The 23,783-nt window shown below is 43.5% G+C and overlaps 1 protein-coding gene across 1 annotated transcript in view; it reads right to left on the reverse strand.

Annotated features, from left to right (window-relative positions):
* Positions 1–7,595: 7,595 nt before the first annotated feature.
* ipo11 (importin 11) overlaps positions 7,596–23,783 on the reverse strand; it is a 245,206-nt gene continuing 229,018 nt past the window's right edge. The window contains exon 29 of the mRNA XM_024001611.1: positions 7,596–9,675. Coding sequence (XP_023857379.1) covers positions 9,511–9,675 — 165 coding nt within the window. The 3' untranslated portion in view covers positions 7,596–9,510. The remainder of the gene's footprint in view (positions 9,676–23,783) is intronic.

Here is a 23,783-nt window from a genome sequence, read left to right on the forward strand (position 1 = left end):
TCCMCAGGCGCTCTCATTTGTTGACTTCTGTAACTGTAAAAACCTTGGTTTCATGCATGTTAACATTAGAAGCCACCTCCCTAAGTTTGTTTTATTCACTGCTTTAGCACACTCTGCCAACCCTGATGTCCTAGCCGTTTCTGAATCCTGGTTTAGGAAGACCACCAAAAACCCTGAAATTTCCATCCCTAACTATAACATTTTCCGACAAGAGAGAACTGCCAAAGGGGGCGGAGTTGCAATCAACTGCAGAGATAGTAAGACAGAACTCTGCAGGCTATCCAGGTCTGTGCCCAAACAATTTGAGCTTCCACTTTTAAAAATCCACCTTTCCAGAAACAAGTCTCTCACCGTTGCCACTTGCTATAGACCACCTTCTGCCCCCAGCTGTGCACTGGACACCATATGTGAATTGATTKCCCCCCCATCTATCTTCAGAGCTCGTGCTGTTAGGTGACCTAAACTGGGACATGCTTAACACCCCGGCCATCCTACAATCTAAGCTTGATGCCCTCAATCTCACACAAATTATCAATGAACCTACCAGGTACAACCCCAAATTCTGATAAACACGGGCACCCTCATAGATATCATCCTAACCACCCTGCCCTCAAATACACCTCTGCTGTCTTCAACCAGAGTCAGCGATCCACTGCCTCATTGCCTGCGTCCATAATGGGTCTGAGGTCAAACGACCACCCCTCATCACTGTCAAACGCTCCCTAAAACACTTCAGCGAGCAGGCCTTTCTAATCGACCTGGCCGGGTATCCTGGAAGGATATTGACCTCATTCCGTCAGTAGAGGATGCCTGGCTTTCTTTAAAAGTGCTTTCCTCACCATCTTAAATAGCATGCCCCATTCATTTTTTTTTAATACCAGGAACAGATATAGCCCTTGGTTCACTCCTGACTGACTGCCCTTGACCAGCACAAAAACATCCTGTGGCGTACTGCATTAGCATCAAATGCCCCCACGATATGCAACTTTTCAGGGAAGTTAGGAACCAATATACAGTCGTGGCCAAAAGTTTTGAGAATGACACAAATATTAAGGTCTGGCAGCAATATCCTTGCCTGTGAAGCCCTTTTGTGCAAAGCAATGATGACGGCACGTGTTTCCTTGCAGGTAACCATGATTGACAGAGGAAGAACAATGATTCCAAGCACCACCCCTCTTTGAAGTTCTTCCGTCTGTTATTCGATAACTCACTCATAGCTGTGTCTCCAGCCTTGTCTCGTCACACCCACACTTGTGTTAACGAGATAATTACTGACATGTCAGCTGGTCCTTTTGTGGCAGGGCTGAAATGAGTGGAAATGTTTTTTGGGTGATTCAGTTCATTTGCATGGCAAATAGGGACTTTGCAATTAATTGCAATTCATCTGATCACTCTTCATAACATTCTGGAGTTAATGCAAATTGCCATCATACAAACTAAGGCAGGACTTTGAAAATTAATTTTGTGTCATTCTCAAAACTTTTGGCCACGACTGTACACAGGCAGTTCGGAAAACAAGGGTAGCTTTTTCAAAAGAAATTTGCATCCTGTAGCACAAACTCCAAAAAGTTCTGGGACACTAAAGTCCATGGCGAATAAGAGCACCTCCTCCCAGCAGCCCACTGCCACTGAGGCTAGGAAGCACTGTCACCACCGATAAATCCATGATAATTGAGAATTCAATAAGCATTTTTCATACTGTTGGCCTTGCTTTCCACCTGGCTACCCCGGTCAACAGCCCTGCACCCCCCACAGCAACTTGACCAAGCCTCCCCATTTCTCTTTCACCTAAATCCAGAGAGCTGATGTTCTGAAAGAGCTGCAAAATCTGGACCCCTACAAATCAGCCCGGCTGACAATCTGTACCGTCTCTTCATAAAATTATCGCCGAAATTGTTGCAACCCATATTACTAGCCTGTTCAACCTCTCACGTATCTCTGAGGTCCCCAAAGGTTGGAAAGCTGCCGCTGTCATCCCCTTCTTCAAAGGGGGAGACACTCTAGACCCAAACTGCTACAGACCTATATCTATCCTACCCTGCCTTTCTAAGGTCTTCAAGCCAAGTTAACAAACAGATACCGACCATTTAGAATCCCACCGTACCTTCTCCGCTATGCAATCTGGTTTCCGAGCTGTCATGGGTGCACCTCAGCCACGCTCAAGGTCCTAAACGATATTATAACCGCCATCGATAAGAGACAATACTGTGCAGCTGTATTCATTGACCTGGCCAAGGCTTTAGACTCGGTCATCACCACATGCTTATCGGCAGACTCAACAGCCTTGTTTCTCAAATGACTGCCTCGCCTGGTTCACCAACTACTTCTCAGACAGAGTTCAGTGTGTCAAATCGGAGGGCCTGTTGTCCGGACCTCTGGCAGTCTCTATGGTGGTGCCACAGGGTTCAATTCTCGGGCCGACTCTTTTCTTTGTATACATCAACGATGTCGCTCTTGCTGTGGGTGATTCCCTGATTCACCTCTACGCAGACGACACCATTCTGTATACATCTGGCGCTTCTTTGGACACTGTGTTAACAAACCTCCAAACGAGCTTCAATGCCATACAACACTCCTTCTGTGGCCTCCAACTGCTCTTAAATGCTAGTAAAACCAAATGTATGCTTTTCAACCGTTCGCTGCCTGCACCCGCCCGCCCGACTAGCATCACTACTCTGGATGGTTCTGACATAGAATATGTGGACAACTACAAATACCTAGGTGTCTGGTTAGACTGTAAACTCTCCTTCCAGACTCACATTAAGCACCTCCAATCCAAAATTAAATCTAGAATCGGCTTCCCATTTCGCAACAAAGCACCCTTCACTCACGCTGCCAAACATACCCTCGTAAAACTGACTATCCTACCGATCCTTGACTTCGGCRATGTCATTTACAAAATATCCTCCAGCACTCTACTCAGCAAATTGAATGCAGTCCATCACAGTGCCATCCGTTTTGTCACCAAAGCCCCATATACTACCCACCCCTACGACCTGTATGCACTCGTTGGCTGACCCTCGCTTCATATTCGTCGCCAAACCCACTGGCTCCAGGTCATCTAAGTCTTTGCTAGGTAAAGTCCCGCCTTATCTCAGCTCACTGGTCACCATAGCAGCACCCACCCGTAGCACGCGCTCCAGCAGGTATATCTCACTGGTCACCCCTAAAGCMCATTCCTCCTTTGGCTGCCTTTCCTTCCAGTTCTCTGCTGCCAATGACWGGAAGGAACTGCAAAAATCACTGAAGCTGGAGACTCGTATCTCCCTCACTAACTTTAAGCACCAGCTGTCAGAGCAGCTCACAGATCACTGCACCTGTACATAACCCATCTGTAAATAGCCCATCCAACTACCTCATCCCCCATACTGTTATTTATTTTGCTCCTTCGCACCCCAGTATCTCTACTTGCACACTCATCTTCTGCACATCTATCACTTGTGGTGGTTTATTTCTTTACTATCAAATTAGGAGAGACAAACTTATCACACAAGTCAGAGTTATACTTAAACTAAATCTTTAATAATAAGAGCTTTGCAATAGCAACGATTCAATGGTGAATTTCAACGATTCACCATTTCTAATGATCCATTGAGTGATAAAACAAAAGTACAAAGGTCTTTTATAATCAAGATACACCCCTTTCAACCTACATGACAAACAACAGATGCATAGAATGGTTACAMGGTTAAGATTTGTATGAAAGATATCTATAATACATAGCAGACATCATCTGCTGTGTCAACAGTTTTCATTGTATAGACCAGTGTCTGGCCCTTCTACTCCAAACTGGAACCATCTCTCCCTGGTACGGTATAGAACAGAAACATTAACTCATGTTCTCTGGAATGCTCTTTAGGTTTTATCACCCAAAGACATCGTAAATCTCCTCTGTCAGTGTTATCTCATAGAGGCCCATCCTCAGTAGAACACACACACAATAGTTAACAGAATACTCTATTCTGTCAAATAAAACAACCATTATAATGCAAAATACAAGCATTATAACATAATCTTGCAATTTCCCTGACACACTCCAGTGTTTAATTGCTATATTGTAATTGTTTCACCACTATGGCCTATTTATTTTCTTACCTCCCTTATCCTACATCATTTACACACACTGTATATAGACCTTTTCTATTGTACTGCATGTGTGTTTATTCCATGTGTAACTCTGTGTTGTCGTTTGTGTCGCACTGCTTTGCTTTATCTTAGCCAGGTCGCAGTTGTAAATGAGAACTTGTTCTCAACTAGCCTACCTGGTTAAATAAAGGTGAAATWAAAAACTCTGGTGYTGGTAAAACCACAGAAGTCTCTAGAGGGTTCCCTGTTACTATATCCATTACCTGACAGCCCTGCACAGGGACAGAATGTTCCTTCACTAACATGTGCATAGTACTCACACACACACGTTATTCATCCTTCTATCTGTGTGGTCGATGGTAATTGAATTGAGTGTATTGGTATAAGAGAGATTAAGGAGTGTAGGAGCCACTTCCACAGTAGTGACCAACTTGGCATTTAAAAACCATTAGTCCCATAAGCCACAGCTTGACGCAGTCATTGCAGAAGTAACTCCATGTTTGTGACTGTAATTGTAGGTGAGGATGTGTGGGTGTCACCATGCACATTTTAAATCCCACTAGCACACGCTCTATACCTTTGACAGATGCAATATGACTGGTAGGATAGAGCAGAGACATGGAGAAATCCTGATACTAATTACACCTTTCAYATAGCATTAGAGAACAGTCTGATCACAATCAATAAGCACGCACACACACACATTATACAGTTGTAGATATAACCGGGTATTTGCATGTTAATAGGAAATCAGCTGAGCTGATGGAATAGGATGGAGGCAGAGAGCAGGGGAAATGTAATCACTCAGCTGTACATGGAAACTAAAAACCAGGCAGTCTACAGGATAGAATGACTGAATTGCAATGAGAGAAAGCTGTTCAAATTCAGTTTAGAATAACATGCCAGTGCAGTGCCTTCATAAAGTATTCACACCCCTTGACTTTTTCCACATTTTGTTTTGTTACAGCCWGAATTTCAAACGAATTATAATGTCAAAGTGGAATTAACTTTTAGAAATGTTTACAAACTAATTAAAATTGAAAAGATATAATGTCTTGAGTCAATAAGTATTCAACCCTAAATAAGTTCAGAAGTAAAAATGTGTTTATAACAAGTCACTGAATAAGTTGCATGGACTCTGTGTGCAATAATAGTGTTTATCACAAATGTTATATGACTACGTCATCTCTGTACCCCACACATACAATTATCTGTAAGGTCCCTCAGTCGAGCAGTGAATTTCAACCACAGATTCAAACACAAAGACCAGGGAGGTTTTCCAATGCCTCGCAAAGGGCACCTATTGGCAGATACAGTAGGTAAGAAAAGCAGACATTGAACATCCCTTTGAGCATGGTGAAGTTATAGATTACACTTTGGATGGTGTTTCAGTACAGTCACTACAAAGACACAGGCGTCCTTCCTAACTCAGTTGCCGGAGAGGAAGGAATCTGATCAGGGATTTCACCAAGAGGCCAATGGTGACTTTAAAACAGTTACAGAGTTTAATGGCTGTGATAGAACACTGAGGATGGATCAACAACATTGTAGTTATTCCACAATACTAACCTAATTGACAGAGTGAAAAAAAGGAAGCCTGTASAGAACAAAAATATTCCAAAACATGCATCCTGTTTGCAACAAGGTAYTAAAGTAATACTGCAAAAAWAWTTGGCAAAGCAATTACATTTTTGTCCTGAATACAAACKTATGTTTGGGGCAAATCCAATACAACACATTACGGAGTACCACTCTCCATATTTTCAAGCATAGTGGTGGCTGCATCATGYTACGGGTATGGGTGTAATCGTTAAGGACTGGGGAGTTTTTCAGGATAAAAAAAWTWATGGAATGGAGCTAAGCACAGGCAAAATCCTAGAGGAAAACCTGGTTCAGTCTGCTTTCCACCAGACACTGGGAAATTAATTAACCTTTTAGCATGGCAATAACCTAAAACATAAGGCCAAATCTACACGGGAGTTGCTTACCAAGAAGACAGTGAATGTTCCTGAGTGGCCGAGTTACAGTTTTGACTTAAATCTACTTGAAAATCTATGGCAAGACCTGAAAATGGTTGGCTAAGCAATTATTAACAACCCATTTGACAGAGCTTGAAGAATTTTGAAAGGAATACATGGGCAACTGTTRMACAATCCAGGTGTGGAAAGCTCTTAGAGACATACCCGGAAAGACTACAACTGTAATCGCTGCCAAAGGTGTCTACAAAGTATGGACTCATATAACATGTTTTCACTTTGTCATTGTGGTGTATTGTGTGTAGATGGGTAAAAACAACAATTGAATCCATTTTGAATTCCGGCTGTAACACAATGTTAAATAAGTCAGGGTATGAATACTTTCTGAAAGCACTGTAGTTACTCAAATACACCATGAAGCTGATATCTGTTAAAGTGACATGCARCATTGTTCCTGAGATAAATATCCAGCTCCAGTTCATAAAATGGCAAGTGTTAAACATACATTGGCGACTCAATAGGGATATATGGTAAATAGGAAACAATGTCACAGACTACTGCAGCAGCTACACTATAACAACGATAGTGTGTGACGATAAACCAGCGGTGCYTATGGAGATGAATGCAGGACCACCTCGCCATTCAACAGCAGTCAAGCCGTGTGAAGTGAATGCCAGTAAACCTCCATACATTGATGAAAAGCGTAGCAGGCAGAGGCTGATCCTATTACAGTACAGCTGTAGATGGGAGAGGGATAGGCACCCACTGCCATTCAGCTAATTCCTACAGTAGGCCTGATCCAGTTCTAAGGAAGTTAAGATTTACAGTTAATCCTCCCCATCCATGGTTTCCCAAAGATCATTAACCACATACACTGTACAGTACCTGCAGCCATCTTAACTGGGACCTTCTGGTGCATCTATAATGAGAAATACTGGGAGAGCTGTTTAGCCCATATGCTGCTATGAAACTATTGGCACTGTCTGGGATAACGGGTGACTATGTGGTATTAGGACTAGTAATACGGGAGGTAAATGCATAGTGGTGTCATGAAATTACCACGAAGCACAGGGAAGTATGTTCATTTCATGTAAAAACTATTAAACTAAAGTGTGAGCGCAACAGGTAAATTCATAGTTGACTTAAAATGTCCTCCGCTCCATCTCACTCAGTTCGGGGCAAGTTTTTCAAGTTACACCAGTTGAGGACGGTCTCAGTCATTTCTGCATGGATGCCTCTCCTCCAAATGTGTCTGGGCCACCGTCTTTTCCCCTGGGACTTCTATTTCAGGGACTGGCGAGTGATGTCGGTGGACCGTTTCCGAATGGTGTGTCGAATCCAACTGCAAATCTCCGATGGGAAAGACTGGGATATCAGGTGCTTCAACGTTAGAGGGCCTTAAGGTTTGGGTAGTGGCCGAAGAGAACTCTAAAACGTACATTACATGTCCCGAAGGAAAACACTAATTTCAAAAAGACTTAACGGGACTGCGGGGGTTTCTGTGGTAAAACATTAAAAAGAGGAGCACGAAGGTTAATCGAAAAATAAGTACGTAGACATTTCAGCCATGTACTGCATTTTATTGAAGCGGTTGAAAAAAAAGAACAAGGTCTTTCTATTAGAATTTGTTGACTGAAAACAAGCTAAAGATATATTTTCTACTGCTGTTGTGTTCAATGTCACCATTGCTCCCATCATTCTAATACCAGTACAGGAATCAGCTGATATATATATATATATTTAAAAAAAGCAATATTGGAAAGAATGAGAAAGGATATTTGAGTTAAGGCTGAAAGCATAAGGCCTTTGTTTTGCTTGACTGCTACAGAACTCAATCACAGTGTCTACGGAACTAGGGGAAGAGAATTGGATAACACTTTATTTTCCAGTCCAGTTTCCACTGTATTTACTAGGATTATTATGTGGTAATAATGGCTACTTTCTGGTACTTATTTCAAATAATTCAACACAATTTGCACCTGGCTGGCACCAAGTGGTAGTGGTGCTTGTTTGAATGAATATCAAAGAAAAGTAATTCCTAGCTTATTGTAGAATTACAATGTTTATGTCAAAACCTGGACATTTCTGTACCATTAAATGAAGTGCAACCGATTCTCTAGTCCACTGTCATCAATGGGAAAAACTGTTTCTGTACAAAACATCCCTCAAATCATGTTTCAGTTATGTATGTCCTCAATATGATTATATGCCATTTCATACACAACAGGGAGTAGGATCAAGTTGCCCCAAGATGCTGATCAGAGGTCAGTTTTGCTTTTCCACCCCTAACGGGTAGGTAGGATTAGAGTGGGGTTAGCTGATCCTAGATTTGTGCCTAAGAATAACTTCCGTCCTGCTTCAATGTCCCGAGTTCTTCTACCGCCATGCCACAACCACGAGACATGAAGAACCATGACATTTCAGGAAGAAAACGAAACAAACGGAGGGGAAAAAAGTGTGCTTTGACATAACTCGTGACACACCGTAAAATAGCAGCAGCATTCATATAGAAATGTGGTTCAACACGTTTACAAATCACTTGTTAAAAATCGCTTTAATCTCGCAGTCGATTAATTGAATTCATAGTCCGATGATATGAAAATATACACGCCCCAAAAACAGTGTCTGCATCTCTCAATAGTCCCGTCAACTTGATGATCTCAGGGTGTGAGAAACAATACAGAACAAAGGAACCATGAAGAGAAATAAACTAGCTAAACTAAAAAGTTAAATATCTTCATGCAGAGTCATCCATACTTTACATACACACACACATACATACAAAGTACACTTTTGCTCGCTATTCGCCTTTAAGAATAGATCTGTAAACACTGTTTGAGTCTTTCGGTCAGTGAAGCCATATTCCCATCACGCCACACACGCTTTCCCAGTCCAAAAAAAAAAAAAAAGTCCAAGGCTCCTGCCTCTTCAGAAGGTTGTCTTTGCGTCGTATTGTTATATTCCCTCAATCCTCCGTCTCGTAACATCCTCCTAAGTATTTACCCCATGCTAAAACTAGAGAAGCAGAATAACTGTTAGAATGGAAGCTCTATTCATGTTTCTATGTGTGTGTTTAAAAAACAAAGTGGTTTGTGGGTAAAGGAAGGTTCTAGGTAGGTTGTAGTTAGGGTAGGGTTTGGTAGAGAAGAGGGGGGTTGTGGGTAAAGGACAAGTGAATTATGGGTAAAAGTAGACATGGGTAGTAGAGGTACATGTTGCAGTCCTCTCTCTCTTCTGTGCCCAATAGGGGGTCGAGGAGAGGAAAGGTAGGCTACGGATAAGGTACAGCCGAGATGGTTAGTAGGGGGCAGAGGTTGAGGTCTTTTCTCTCCTGTGCTCAAAGGCCTGTCAGGAGAGATAGATAGTATAAGTCTGGAGATGGATGCATTGAGGGTACAGGAGGGAAAGGGTAGAGATAGGTAGAGGCTCTCCTCTCTCTCCATCTTTCTCAGAGGCCCTGTAGGAACTCCTGGAGCTGCCTGACGATCTCTGTGTCCACCGTCTCCATCAGAGCCCCAAAGCCCTGGTCCCCCATCAGAGCCTGCTGGGCCTTCAGCTTCTCATACACATACTGCTGTAAGGAGACACTGTGCACCGGATCCTCCAGGGCCAACTATAGAAACACACAGAGAGAGACAGGCAGTTAGCAGGATGCCTAAGACAGATTATCATAGACCTACTGCTATAAGGTCATACATCTAGCTAGAAATTCCTCTAGCTGTGGGAGGTAGAGAGAAATGTAGGAAGTCAGCAAGACACGTAACACAAATAGAGAATGCAGCAACACGTACTGTGCACTGTGTGATCGAAGACTAGCCACAAGAGACCGAACAGGGAGTGAGTGTGTGTTTGTGTCCTAACCTGGTTGCAGATGAGAAATAGTTGTGGAAGTGTGCTTCATCAGATAATCACACTAATTAGTCTACAGGGGAAATCAGGGGAAACAGAGCCAGAGAGAAATGCCACTGTGAGCTTCTTCTGAGAGGCAGGTAATGACCTTCTTGACTCCTAAGCCAATCAGTGAAGGTATACTCTCTATGGTAATTCCCTGTCATTACTGTGTAATCAAACCACCAGGGTTGAGCATGGACTTAATAGAGATAATGTCATCAACGTTACACAATAACAATCCTAATCAGAGTGCCCTAATGTGACACGTGCGTTATGGTTCCCACTCGCTGATTTCCCAGAAGGAGCAGTGAAAAGCAATGCCGAGGTAAATCAACGATCAATATCACGCATGTAGTGAAGTGAAATTATGAGCAAGGGACCTGTAATTAAAAATACGTTTGTGGTGTGTGTGTGTCGTGGTTGAGTGAAACAGTAGCCAATTATGGAAGCTTACACATGCATAGGTGCATATTGAGTGTGGTTCCCCACACTGCGCAAGAATAGAAAAACACTAAACACAGATGTGTGTTTGCTCTGCATACTGGGCACAACAGAAGGAACATATGATGAAGAGAAAAAAGGAGAGGGACAGAGAGATATAGAGTGCCAGCTAAAGAGCGAGGGGTGGAGAGAGAGAACGCCGTGGGGCTTGAGAGTAATGTAAAAAGAAAAAGAAAAAAAGGCCACAGATTAGGGGATTGGGATCGGTATTCGGGGGAACTATACGACCCCCTGCTGCGTCCACCGGCTGAGGTAAAAACCTGACATGKCGCTAAAATAATCAAACAAACACAGGGGTATTGCGATCCTCTGGAGAGAGAGGCACAGGAGACTACTGTAACTGTTCAACACTGGGTTTCAAAGAACATAAGAGAACGTAAGGCCGGGACGATACCAGTATCGCGACACTCAGTATCGTGGTAAGGAAACAAAACAGATTTATCTTCTTTAGGAAAAAAGCCCTAATGTTGGAAACAAACATCATTATGTTGTCATCCAGAGTCACATTTATTTATTTTCCAGGTTTAAGCACACAATATTTTAAAGGACCAAAGAGTTTTGTCTGCTTTGTGTTTGAATTTTTACCATGGAAGAAATATTGAGCTAATGGTATTGTCACAGATGGTATCGCGAGAGAGTTAAAAGCACTCTTATACAACATACATTGAATGTGTCTGGCCCTGCCTTTACCAAAACAACCAAATCAAAAGTGCCCTGTCAGTCCTTCCTGTGAACTGCATTGTTACAGGCAGTAGCAGCAGCATACAAGCCTGTTGGCGCTCCGGTACCACATGCTGTGCGGTAGCAGAGAACAGTCTATGACTAGGGTGGCTGGAGTCTGACAATTTCTTTGGCACTGTCTGGTATAGAGGTCCTGGATGGCAGGAAGCTTAGCCCCAGTGATGTACTGGGCCGTACGTACTATCCACTGTAGTGTCTTGCGGTCGGAGGCCGAGCAGTTGCCATACCATGCAGTGACGCAACCAGTCAGTATGCTCTCGATGGTGCAGTAGTAKAACTTTTTGAGGATCTGAAGACCCATGCCAAATCTTCTGAGGGGGAATAGGCTTTGTCGTGCCCTCTTAACAACTGTCTTGGTGTGTTTGGACCATGATAGTTTGTTGGTGATGTGGACACCAAGGAACTTGAAGCTCTCAACCTGCTCCACTACAGCCCTGTCGATGAGAGTGGGCGTGTGCTCGGTCCTCCTTTTCCTGTAGTCCACAATCATCTCCTTTGTCTTGATGACGTTGAGGGAGAGGTTGTTATCCTGGCACCACACAGCCAGGTTTCTGACCTCCTCCCTATAGGCTGTCTCATTGATATCGGTGATCAGGCCTACCCCTGTTGTGTCGCCAGCAAACTTCTTTGCTCGCTTCAAGGCAAGCAACACTGAAGCATGCATGAGAGCATCAGCTGTTCCGGACGACTGTGTGATCACATCACGCTCTCCGTAGCCGATGTGAGTAAGACCTTTAAACAGGTCAACATCCACAAGGCCGCGGGAYCAGACTGATTACCAGGATGTGTACTCAGAGCATGCGCTGACCAACTGGCAAGCTGTCCCTGACTGAGTCTGTAATACCAACATGTTTCAAGCAGACCACCATAGTCCCTGTGCCCAAGAAAGTGAAGGTAACCTGCCTAAATGACTACCGCCCCGTAACACTCATGTCGGTAGCCATGAACTGCTTTGAAAGGCTGGTCATGGCTCACATCAACACCGTCATCCCGGAAACCCTAGACCCACTCCAACTCGCATAATGCCCCAACAGATCCACAGATGACGCAATCTCAATTGCACTCCACACTGACCTTCGCCACCTGGACAAAAGGAACATGTGAGAATGCTGTTCATTGACTAAAGCTCAGTGTTCAACACCAAGTGCCCACAAAGCTCCTCACTAAGTTAAGGACCCCGGGACTAAACACTTCCCTCTGCAACTGGATCCTGTACTTCCTGACAGGCTGCCCCCAGGTGGTAAGGGTAGGCAACAACACACCTGCCACACTGATCCTCAACATGGGAGCCCCTCAGGGGTGCATGCTTAGTCCCCTCCTGTACTCCCTATTCACCCACAACTGCGTGGCTAAGCACGACTTCAACACCATCATTAAGTTTGCTGATGACACAACAGTGATAGGCCTGATCACAGACAATGATGAGACAGCGTATAGGGAAAAGGTCAGAGACCTGGAAGTGTGGTGCCAGGACAACAACCTCTACCTCAACATGAGCAAGACAAAGGAGCTGATTGTGAACTACAGAAAAAGGATGGCCAAACACGCCCCCAGTCACATCGGCGGGGCTATAGTGGATGGGGTCGAGAGCTTCATGTTCCTTGGTGTCCACATCACTAACAAACTATCATGGTCCAAACACACCAAGAAAGTCGTGAAGAGGACACGACAACACCTTTTCCCACTCAGGAGACTGAAAGCATTTGGCATGGGTCCCCAGATCCTCAAAAAGTTATACAGCTGCACCATGGAGAGCATCCTGACTGGTTGCATCACCGCCTGGTATGGCAACTGCTCGGCATCCGACCGTATGGCGCTACAGAGGGTAGTGTGTGCGGCCCAGTAAGCATTTCACGGTTGTATTCGGCGCATGTGACAAATTAAAATAGATTTTCCTGTGACATGACATAAATTCTTCTCAGGGCTGGGTTTTAATTGAATGTTAACACACACCAGCATGGGATTGTTAATTAATCAGAAGCCACTGCAAAGTTATTCCTTTTTGGGACTGAGATGTGCCAAACAGCCTTGTGTCCACACGGCCGCCGGAACCATAGAGCTAATTAAAATAGGGGGTGCAAACTTGTTTTTGCACCTCCACTGGTATTTACATTTTTTATTTAAGTATCATAATCCGTTAGATCATTTGTACATTTTCACTTATTTTTGAGATAGTCTGTATAAAAAAATGACCATTTCATAAATAGTATAATTGCGTGATATATCATTTTGCAAACCCGCTCTCACCATCGCACCAAGAGATGAATGGTTTTGACCGATAAAGCTTTACTGCACTACACTCTCCAATGCTGGAAACCACAAGTGTCTACCCAAAAAATGAAAAGGCACCCGCGAACGGAAATTCAAGGAACTTAAAGTTACATGTAATTTGCGGCATGCATGATCATGAGCAATGTCATTGTAGCCTATAATTTCACTTCCCCTGTGAGAACCATGAGCACGGTCTGACTTGGCTTTGCTGTACATCACATCAAAGCCTGCCAGCAGCCTACCTACCAAAGGTTGCACAGTGTCCATTACAACGCAGAAAAGCGCAAATCAGCCATCTTTCAATAGTTATCCATATTACCGGAGCTTCATCTTATTCTTCTCACTGTTTCTATGGTGTATTCCAGGCTGCAATTTATGGAAGATGTCAAAACTTAATGGCAAAAGATAGGCAAGCGGTTTCCATCTGAGGCGAAGTTTTCCCTAAATCAATGCTTATGACAATTCCAGCTCCAGAACGAGCCATCTGGATAATATTTTGAATACAGTGTAGTAAAAAAAAGTAACAAAAATCAACGCCTGGACACCCGCCCGCTACCCTGTGGGAACACAACTGTTCAGTCAGGGAGAAGAGAAAGGGGTATGACAGAGGAAGGTAAAGGAGAGAAGGGGGGGGGATAAGATGAAAGGAGAAATGATGGTAAGGGGAGAAAAGAGGTAAGCGGAGAGAAGAGAATGGTTGACAGACAGGCAGGAGCCTAAGGAGCACAGGATTGTTTAGACAGAGAGAATAAGATAGGGGAGGGTGAAAAGACGGAAGAAGAGAATGAGTGTAAGGGAAAAGAGAGTGAAGAGGTGAGGAGAAAGCTGCTGTCAGAGAAGCATTAACCTGTGGGTTCAGTCAGGAAGAGCGGGAGAGGAAGGATGTAGAAGAGAGATGAGTGGAAGGGAGAGATGAAGGGAGAGATCAGGGAAAGAGATGAAACGTAGGGAAAGGGAAAAATGCTGGCTGTGGGTTGTTGAGTGGCAGTATCCTAGTGAGAAGAGGGGAGAGGCAGGGGAGAGATGAGAGGAAAAGAGAGATGAAGGGAGACGCATGTAAGGGRAAAAAAAGAGGGAAGAGGAGAGGTTACTGGCAGAAGCCTGGTGGGTACAGATCTGTTTTATCAGCGAGAAAAGGGAGAGGAGAGAGGACAAAAGAGGGGGAAGAGGAAAGGTCCTGTAGCTGGTAGAGGCCTGGTGGGCGGAGGGCAATTGTGTCGAAGGATCAGTGCCAACTGGCACTCTATTCACTACTTTTGACCAGAATAGTGCACTATAAGGATTGGGGTGTCATTTGGAACGTAACCTAAATATCTAATCCTGTTACCTACGCTCTCTGCAGGTACTATCTGCTGTTGATTCCGTATATAGTATATAGAGAAAAACCAGACAACTTAGATGCAATTATTTTTGCTCCAGTTTTGTTTACAGGTTTATGGTGGCGCCTGCTATAAAATACTTGAGAAACAAACCTGTGTAATAACACCAAATCCCTGTCTGGGGGTGGATGCACAGCTTCCTGGGTAACATCATCTGTACTATGATTTAATACATGTAACTGGTGTCTTGCAATTTCCTGACCAAGCTCCTTCCCGTTTTCAGAGAGAAAAAAAAATGACGGGTACCATGGACCAATAATATACAATTTCTATGACTTATTAATGCAAAAATACAAAATAGGTATGTGCGAATGGATGCAGTAAACGGACATATCAACGGTCTGAGGGCCGATTTTTTTTTTTGTTGTCTAAAAGCTCAAGTCACAAAATAAAATGGTCTGTAACACAATATGGGTCAAAAGAGGTGAATGAAAATTGTGTTGTGTGATGCAAGGAACTACTTCACAAAATAACCTTCACTGTCATCACTGGTATTGACAATGGAAGGCTGCTGCTCTCTGATCCCATGTATTACATCTCTTGCTGTTGTGGCTTTGAGCAAGACACTTAACACCCACAAAGTGAAATAATGCACTGTATAAAACACATGTGGTCCATCAAGCCTCCATCTGGAGAGGGACTGGGTGTGCAGGCTTTTGATACAGCCCTGCTCAAACGCACCAGTCAGCTTTGTCGCAATTACATGGCCAGTATTGAATAGAGGAGAATCCTCGCCAATTTTGAGTGCTTGAGAGACCGTTTTACAACCAGAGTATGCAGAATTGGTCTCATCAATTGCCACCCGTATCAACTGCGTGTATTGGTAATTTGCGGTTATACACGAGCGCCGGACATCGGACATGGACAAGGACATAAATGCACGCTAATCGCTAAATAGTCAACTAGCGAGATAAACAGCCACACTACACAATATGTTTTGAGTTGGCTACCTAGTTATTCTGTTGTATATCATTATTTCATCCTCCACCTCTCGCTCCTCCCCCCAACCCCCTCCTCTGGCAACGAACCACTGGCACATACGCAGGTGATGCACACGCCATGACTTTTCCAGGATTTTCATTGCTATAACTGGGCAAATAACTCAATAGCAATTATCATCAACAAATGTTCAAATGCGGATAGGCTCGCTTTGATTTAAAAAAAAACGCATCTGGCGACTGCATGATTGAAAGACAGCTCGTGTCTGTCAATGCAGGCCTACAATAATTATACTCCGATGCGCTCTGCAGAGATTGGGAGGACAGTGAGCAAAACATCGCATCCAGAGGACACTTTGATCCAATTCTGATCGGAATAGCCTAATTGTTTGATTCTGTTTGAGAGACTTCAAAAAAACACGTGTCCATTCAGACAACTAATCTATAATCTGCTTGTCCAACACATTAAACATTTTTTAAACTGTTCTCGGGCAGGTAGACAASCGTTAATGTCGAGCCCTGCTCCATGACACATTCACACATCTCCAAACTAGCTGTGTGGCACTGGCAGAGGCTCAACATATGTGCTACTCACCTGTTAACCAAACAATTGATCCACTGGATTCCGAAATAGACATTTGCAACATTGTTCCMTGATCTTAATCGTGCTGAATCTTCGCTACTTGCTTATTTGTTTGTTTAACGAAGAATCGGATATGTTCCCTGTGACAAAGTCACCACATTAAGTAAAAAAATGCCACAACCTTCCCTAATTCCCCTGATAACCAGGTGGAAGGGGATAGAAAAGGACTAACAAAGCTGATCTTTCAGTCAAAAGGTAGGCTAAAACAAATGTAATTTCCTAGGCTGTAATAACCTCCTATTTATATACTTGTCGGCCAACAGTGCTTCATGGGCCTACAATAGAACTAGGCTACATCAATTAAATAGGGTGGAGAACTTTCAGGAGAACTTAAAAGTTAATTAAATTGCAACAAATTGCCTACATCAAGAAACCTTTCGATTAATGTGCACATTTCTCCATTTACAGTGGTATAATCATGTCAGATTTTCCCCCGCTGGTATTGTTTTAAATAGCGTTTCCAGTGTGAACGACATCACCGGGATGTCCAGGAAAGGCTTGCAAATCTCTCGGTAAGGAAAAGTAGTAGATTTTCGGGGAAGTATTAAACCCTAATATGTAGCTAACGTAATCCCCATGACCTCTGAACCCTTTCTATCCATACCTAGTGTGTGTGGAGAGGAACAACGGCTCATAGACTTGTTACTCATAACCAAATGGATTGTGGAGTGTAATTTCATTTCGTCACCGCTCACGTCAGACCGTTTCATGTTCTCTTAAAAAGAGAAACATGGGTTTTCAACTGCACCTCTGACCCTGTTCATCTCCATGCAAGCACACACATCATTCGCAATCTCCGCCCACACGTCATTCTCAACCTCTTTACACACAGGTAGTATATGCATGAGCCTACACCTACACTCAAATTATGTGCACACTTCACATGCTCATGATTGTTCAACGGCGGTCTTCAGTAAACGGCGGTAACTTCACCTCCTCCCGGTTCCCTTTGTCCCCCAGGCTTTATACAGAAAGTAACAATAAACAGATGATATACACTGAGTGTACCAAACATTTGGAACGCCTACTCTTTCCATGACAGAATGACTAGGTCAATTCAGGTGAAAGCTATGATCCCTTATTGATGTCCCCTTGTTAAGGATCTTCAAGCCTTGAGATAATTGACACATGGATTGTGTATGTGTACATTTCAGAGGGTGAATGGGCAGGACAAAATATTTATGTGCCTTTGAAGGGAGTATGGTAGTAGGTACCAGGCGCACCGGTTTGAGTGTGTCAAGAACTGCAACACTTTGTTTTTCACGCTCAACAGTTTCTCRTGTTTAATCAAGAATGATTCACCACCCAAAGGACATCCAGCCAACTTGACAACTGTGGGAAGCATTGGAGTCAACATGGGCCAGCATCCCTGTGGAACGCTTTCGACACTGTGTAGAGTTCATGCCCCGACGAATTGAGGCTGTTTCTCAGGGCAAAAGGGGGTGCAACTCAATATTAGGAAGGTGTCCCTAATGTTTTGCACACTCAGTGTATGAGGCATGTGCTAAACATATTAGACGAAGAAAAGGAGGGAGGACAGAAGAGGAATAGAGAAAACGGAGAAAGAAAATACAGAGGCAGGTATTCTTTAGCAGTCGACACGAGAACACGCAAGCGCACACACACACACACACTTTAGCATTCTTGCGGAGTGTGGKGCGAAACCTCGACAAGACGCACACACACGCATCTGATACTGAATAATGAGAAACGACATCAACTGCCTACCTCAAAACACCAGTTTGAACGAGTTTTACCAAACACAGATGGAGAGCCCAGAGTCTTCTCTGCCCGGCACCGAGCGCTGCTTTTAGTGGACGCTGTTGTCTTGCATAAACTAAATTGTGCTGTACTGTAGACAATCCTACCTGATTGGAGATCCARCCATTCCTCAACACAACCACACTGGTCCTGCTCTATTCTGGACTGGGCCTCTCAGGTCACATTACACATCTGAAAAGATTTCAAAACACCAATTCAACTAAGCCTATCAGCTGGCTGTGTCCATTACCATATGGCTAAGGGCCAGTCTTTTCACATTGACACWCTAGTCCTGGAGAGCTGCAATGTGTGCAGACTGGTGTTCCCGCCCTGCACTTGACCTAAGTTCACAGTGAGTCACTGGAGCCAAGCCACGGAAACACAAAAGTCTGTGGTCTAATGGAAATGGCATTTCAGTCTCTCTTCACGCTACACTTAGCCCAATTAAAGTCTGCCTCTCTTGTCCCAATGACAACATTACTCAGCCCTTTTAAATTACTCCCATTGATACCCAATTTTTTTACTGTCATCTTTAATAAGGCAGTCATTAAGACTATATGAAGGTGCTTAAAAAGTTGACAGGACACATTTACCTTGGGGAAAAAGTAATTGGAGTGTGTGTGTTTAGAGGTAAAACGCTGTTGCCCTCTGATCGATACAGAGGGAATGTCTAACTGGCCCGTCTAGACCAGGTCAATAACCCAACATTAAAAGGGACAATCCTTAGTTGAAACAATGAAGTGATGTCCCCGCCTCTACATTGGTAAAATGCTGAGGGATGGGCCTGGAGAAATGTAACCACTAAAATTCAAAGCCAGAGCTACTGCATGGATGCAAGGACAATCCAAGATATCAAAAGTACAGTTCTAAGCACGTTTTGAGGCTATCCAATGTTTGTTGACATTTACAATGTTTAGAAATATTGGCCTTTTTTTCTCTCTTCAAATTTTGGGTTCTRATGGGGTACGATAGTTGAACTACGTTCGTGAGGCATTTATACGTGCATTCTTCCCAAATCAATGACTATATCTCATTAATCTAAAAGTCCAAAAATGKATGTTCAGTAGCAATCCCGGATTGCCCTTTCAACTATGAGACTGTAAATCTGATCAAACGTCATCACACACTTTACCTCACACAGACATAAGAGGTTGTGGAACTGTCTTAAGAGGTAATAATCCAGGTTAAACTACTCACAATAATATTCATTATAGCAATTCTGAAATTCAGAGTTGATATTATTTACTAACACGCACACAAGAGGACACGTTTCCCCTGTAAACTCCGGGCAGGTATGATAAATGGGAGACCGCTTAGGCAGTGACAGGTGGTTATTAAAGCAGCACTAATGAGTGTTATCTGTATTCATAATGATCTTCATTACACTGGTCAGTAGAGCTGCTAAAACAACAGGAGATGGGCTGGGGTACCTTGGTGCTCCAACTGAGGACGGGAGGAATTTAAGCTTTTCGGACTGTAGGAAAGCCATGTGTGAGCATAGATGCAGTCATGAAAATGCAAGCGGGCACGCACACACAGTCACACATGCACGCACAGTCGCTGTACCCCCTCGCTGCTAACGAGACGCCATTAGCAGTGACCTCTGGGTCAATTAGTGACCCGGGTCTCGCTGTTGAGCGCGGGATGCAAGGGCCTGCCTGGGAGCCCAGGTGTCARAGAGGAAAACAAGTTACTGTATTGACTAATCACTGATACGGGAATAGGGATGTGTGAGGTGTGTGTGTATGTATGTGTTTCTGCATATTTTGAAAAGAGAGCGAGGAGAGACAAGAGAGTCAGAAGAAAGGAAAGACTGGGGGCAGAGACATGCATATGATGAGAAGAACTATGAGAGAGAGAGATGGAGAGAGATGGAGGGAAAACTGCTGAAAGATTGACAATGAGAGTAAAAACAGACATTTCCCTGTCTCTCTCCTGTGTGTGATGTATTGACTAGGTTCATGATCCCTAAGCTCGTCAGAGGATTAAGCCTTAATTATAGTAATTTCCACACTAAATGAAGCAGTACAAATTAAATTGCCCTGAACAGCATTGGGCGAAAGGGCGTAATTAGTTATAGCACACAAACCCGCACACACGCGTACGCACCCCCCCCCCCAAAACACCAATCAGAGCACACCAACTGTCCAACTTAACCCTGCTGATGATTTCTGTTATTTTACTGAGGGCATAAGTAAACAAACTAAACAAAGCCACATCAACACAGAGGGCAATGTGTGTGTGTGCGTGCATAGGGCAGCAGGTAGCCTAGCGGTTAAGAGCGTTGGGCCAGCGAACAGAAAGGTCGCTGTTTTCGAATCCCCCGAGCCAACTAGGTGAGAAATCTGTTGATGTGCCCTCAAGACACTTAACCCTAATTGCTTCTGTAAGTCGCTCTGGATAAGAGTGCCTGACAAATTACTCAAATGTAAAAATGCATTGGGAAAATTGCACATAGGCTACCTCAGATCAACTTCAAATAGCTATTAAATATTGTACTATGTAACTATTTAACTGAAGGACTATGGTGTGCCTGTGCTTAATATCTAGTGAATGTGAAGCCACAAACACAGATACTAATCAAAAGATCAGCCTCCTTTGTTCTTTTGAGCCAGTAGCAGTGTTGGCTGGAGCTCTTGGGAGGCATGGGGGGGGGGGGGGGGGGTATAACAGCGGCTCTAAGAGATCAATAAGCCCAAAGGGACCTGCCTCTGTGAATTACTCTGTATGTGTGTGGGTGTGTGTGTGTCCTGTGAGATGCCCAGGAGCTGCTGATTGAAGACAGGAGTGAGACAAGCCATCAAGGGGGATGAGAGTAGAGGAAAAATCAGTTTTATTGTGCTCTCCAGAGATGAAAGAGAGGCTTTATAAACGACCACAGTAAATAGCTGATGTGGCAAGCAATCATAGGGCTGATTGATGGCATGGACTGAGGATACACAGCTGAACATGTGTGTGAGGAATTGTGTGTGTGTGTGTGTGTGTGTGTGCGGGCGGGCGTGCATGCATTTGTCTCTCTCAGACGAGGATAACTCACAGGCGGAATCAATAACAGAATGATGTCATCCGCACCATTGGTCTTCGGGGGCCCTTTTTCTTTTATTACTTGTGACACACATCTTCAGTCAATTCACTACTGTGATTGTCTGCATTGGGTCTGTCTGTTGCTAGCAAATGGCCAGTCCCTTTTTTAGTGTACAGCCAGTAGAGTGGAAATGAGACTGAGTCAGCCTCTAGACAGCCTCTAGCTACAAGGTCCAACAATGGAACACCACGGTTCCAATTAAATTTCCACAGTAGTACAAACTTCAGTGAGTAAAAAAAWATATATATGTAAAAAGCAGRAGATGAGCATTGTGTCCATCCATTTCCAATCACCAGACTGTGGAGTGAATGACTCTGAACAAGCCATAAAGAACCATCTGACCAAGAGACCAATCATGCCACTCAATTATCACACTCAGCCTTGAGGCCTCTGGCCGGCACACACCAATCAATCCATGTATCAATGCATAGAAAAGAAATGGAACTGACAAGCTAGCACGCACGCACGAACACACGTATGTACACAAATCCACCAATTGATTGATGTATCAATGGCCCATAAGTGCCAGGAAACAGAACAGTCCGATCCATGTCATCGGATAAGTGGTTCCTCATCGGACACCTGTCTGGGTGGTTCAATATTTGCTTCCCCTCCATCAACTCTATGATTTATAAAATAAATCCAGATAACACTACTTCAGCTCCAGCCACTTTCTTCATATCGCTCTACAGCAGGGTTCCACAACTGGCGGCTGGTGTTTTATCCCCCCCCCCCCAAATGTATCATTTTTTGGGGGGGACATACATCTAAAAACACCAGGAAATCAGCTCCCAATTATTAAAATTCTGTTCCCAAGTATTCCACACGCATAATAAAGAGACACGTGATCATATACAAATTAAATGATTACGTTTTAGTCAAATATTTTATCTGTTTGGGCTTCTTGCGGTCAATTTGAAGTCCACAAATGATTTGTAATTATGTTCCGCCCCCCCCCCCCCGATAATTCACTCAAATTAATCTAGTTGACGATCCCTGCTTCACAGAGTGGCTGGTGATTCAGTACCACATGATTGTCTCTGACTATCTAGCGTTTCTTCTGCCTCCGGGGGCCTGTGTCCATGAAAACATATTCCAGTACCTGTGAATAGTTGGATCAGCAAGAGGTGATGTGAAGGACACGTCTACAAACCCATTTCATAACCTACTAATCTATTTAGCTTTAGCAGGTTACGAGGGAAAAACAAACATTCAACAACAATGTCAATGTATTAGGAAAGCTAAACTAGTTCTATCGCCCTATTAAAGAGTTGAGAGGAATCTTCAGTACGAGCAAGTCAGTGAGAAAAAAAAACGACAAAAGGTTATTGTGTCTGACTGGATGTGAGAAGCCCCAAATAGTCCTGTTCCTCTGGTCTCCTGGTGATGTAACATGCTGCACCATTTCCCTCAGCCATTTTATCTGGAGCCCCAATTAAATCCCCACTGCATTCCCCACCAGCCTCCATAAATCAAACAACGCCATTAAAGCAGCTAAAATAAACAACTTAAAAATCCCAAACACACGCAAACAGTCGACCACAGCACAGACTGTGACAAATCCCAGGCAGGCAGCACAGTCCAATGCCCATGGTACGGTGGTGTCGTGTGTCTGACTGATTAAATTATGACAGGCTATTTTATCAAATCGATTACCTAACGTTTGATTGATTACGTGATTGAATTAAACCATGCAACATTTAACTCGTTAATAACCTGGGGTACCACGAAAGAGTGTTTATAGAGCTGCTGTCTTCCGAATAAACTCTTAAAGATCCGAAGATCTTTTATATCAATAGAAGTCTATAATTAATCGTCACCTTATACAGTCTCATCTGAACATCGTAACATTCTTGGTTATCTTCACAAACCCTGGCTAACAAGTTGAATCAGCAATACAAAAATTGGCTTAATTATTTATTTACTAAATACCTAAATAATCACACAGAATTACATATACACAGGATGGATCATACATCGATTACGAATAATGTCATGAAAGAAAAAGTCCCTAGCGGACAAAACAGATATGACAGCTTGTTACACAAAGAAAGGGGGTTGGTTTTGAATGAAAGAGTGGGAAGACTGATGGACAAAAGGAATTGGGTCTAAATCGGACCTTGAGAAGCTATGCTACCGTAAATATAGAATCTTATGCATTCTAATAACCGCCCATTCAGAAAATGAAAATGCAAGATATATATTTACACTGAGCTGCGCTTCGATAGATGGGTCGAAGATGGAAGACTGGTTTGCCCAGCAGATATCGCCCTTGTCCTTTGAAGAATATTTCTGGTCGTAGTGTTGTAGGGCGGATACGTTGTACCCTGTCATTGTTATTAGGAGATTGGTCTGTCCTTTCCTTTCCTAGGCCACGTACGTTTGCAGCTGATAACTCAACTTCTAGGATGTATCACTTCTTTAGTGAATAAGAGTTCAAAGTTCATACCATTTTGCCATAATCAGCTCGCACTGTATTCTGTCTGGTCTAGTAGAAATTCATCATTCCAG

This window comes from Salvelinus sp. IW2-2015, linkage group LG15 (genome assembly GCF_002910315.2).
Source record: "Salvelinus sp. IW2-2015 linkage group LG15, ASM291031v2, whole genome shotgun sequence".
NCBI lineage: Eukaryota > Metazoa > Chordata > Actinopteri > Salmoniformes > Salmonidae > Salvelinus > Salvelinus sp. IW2-2015.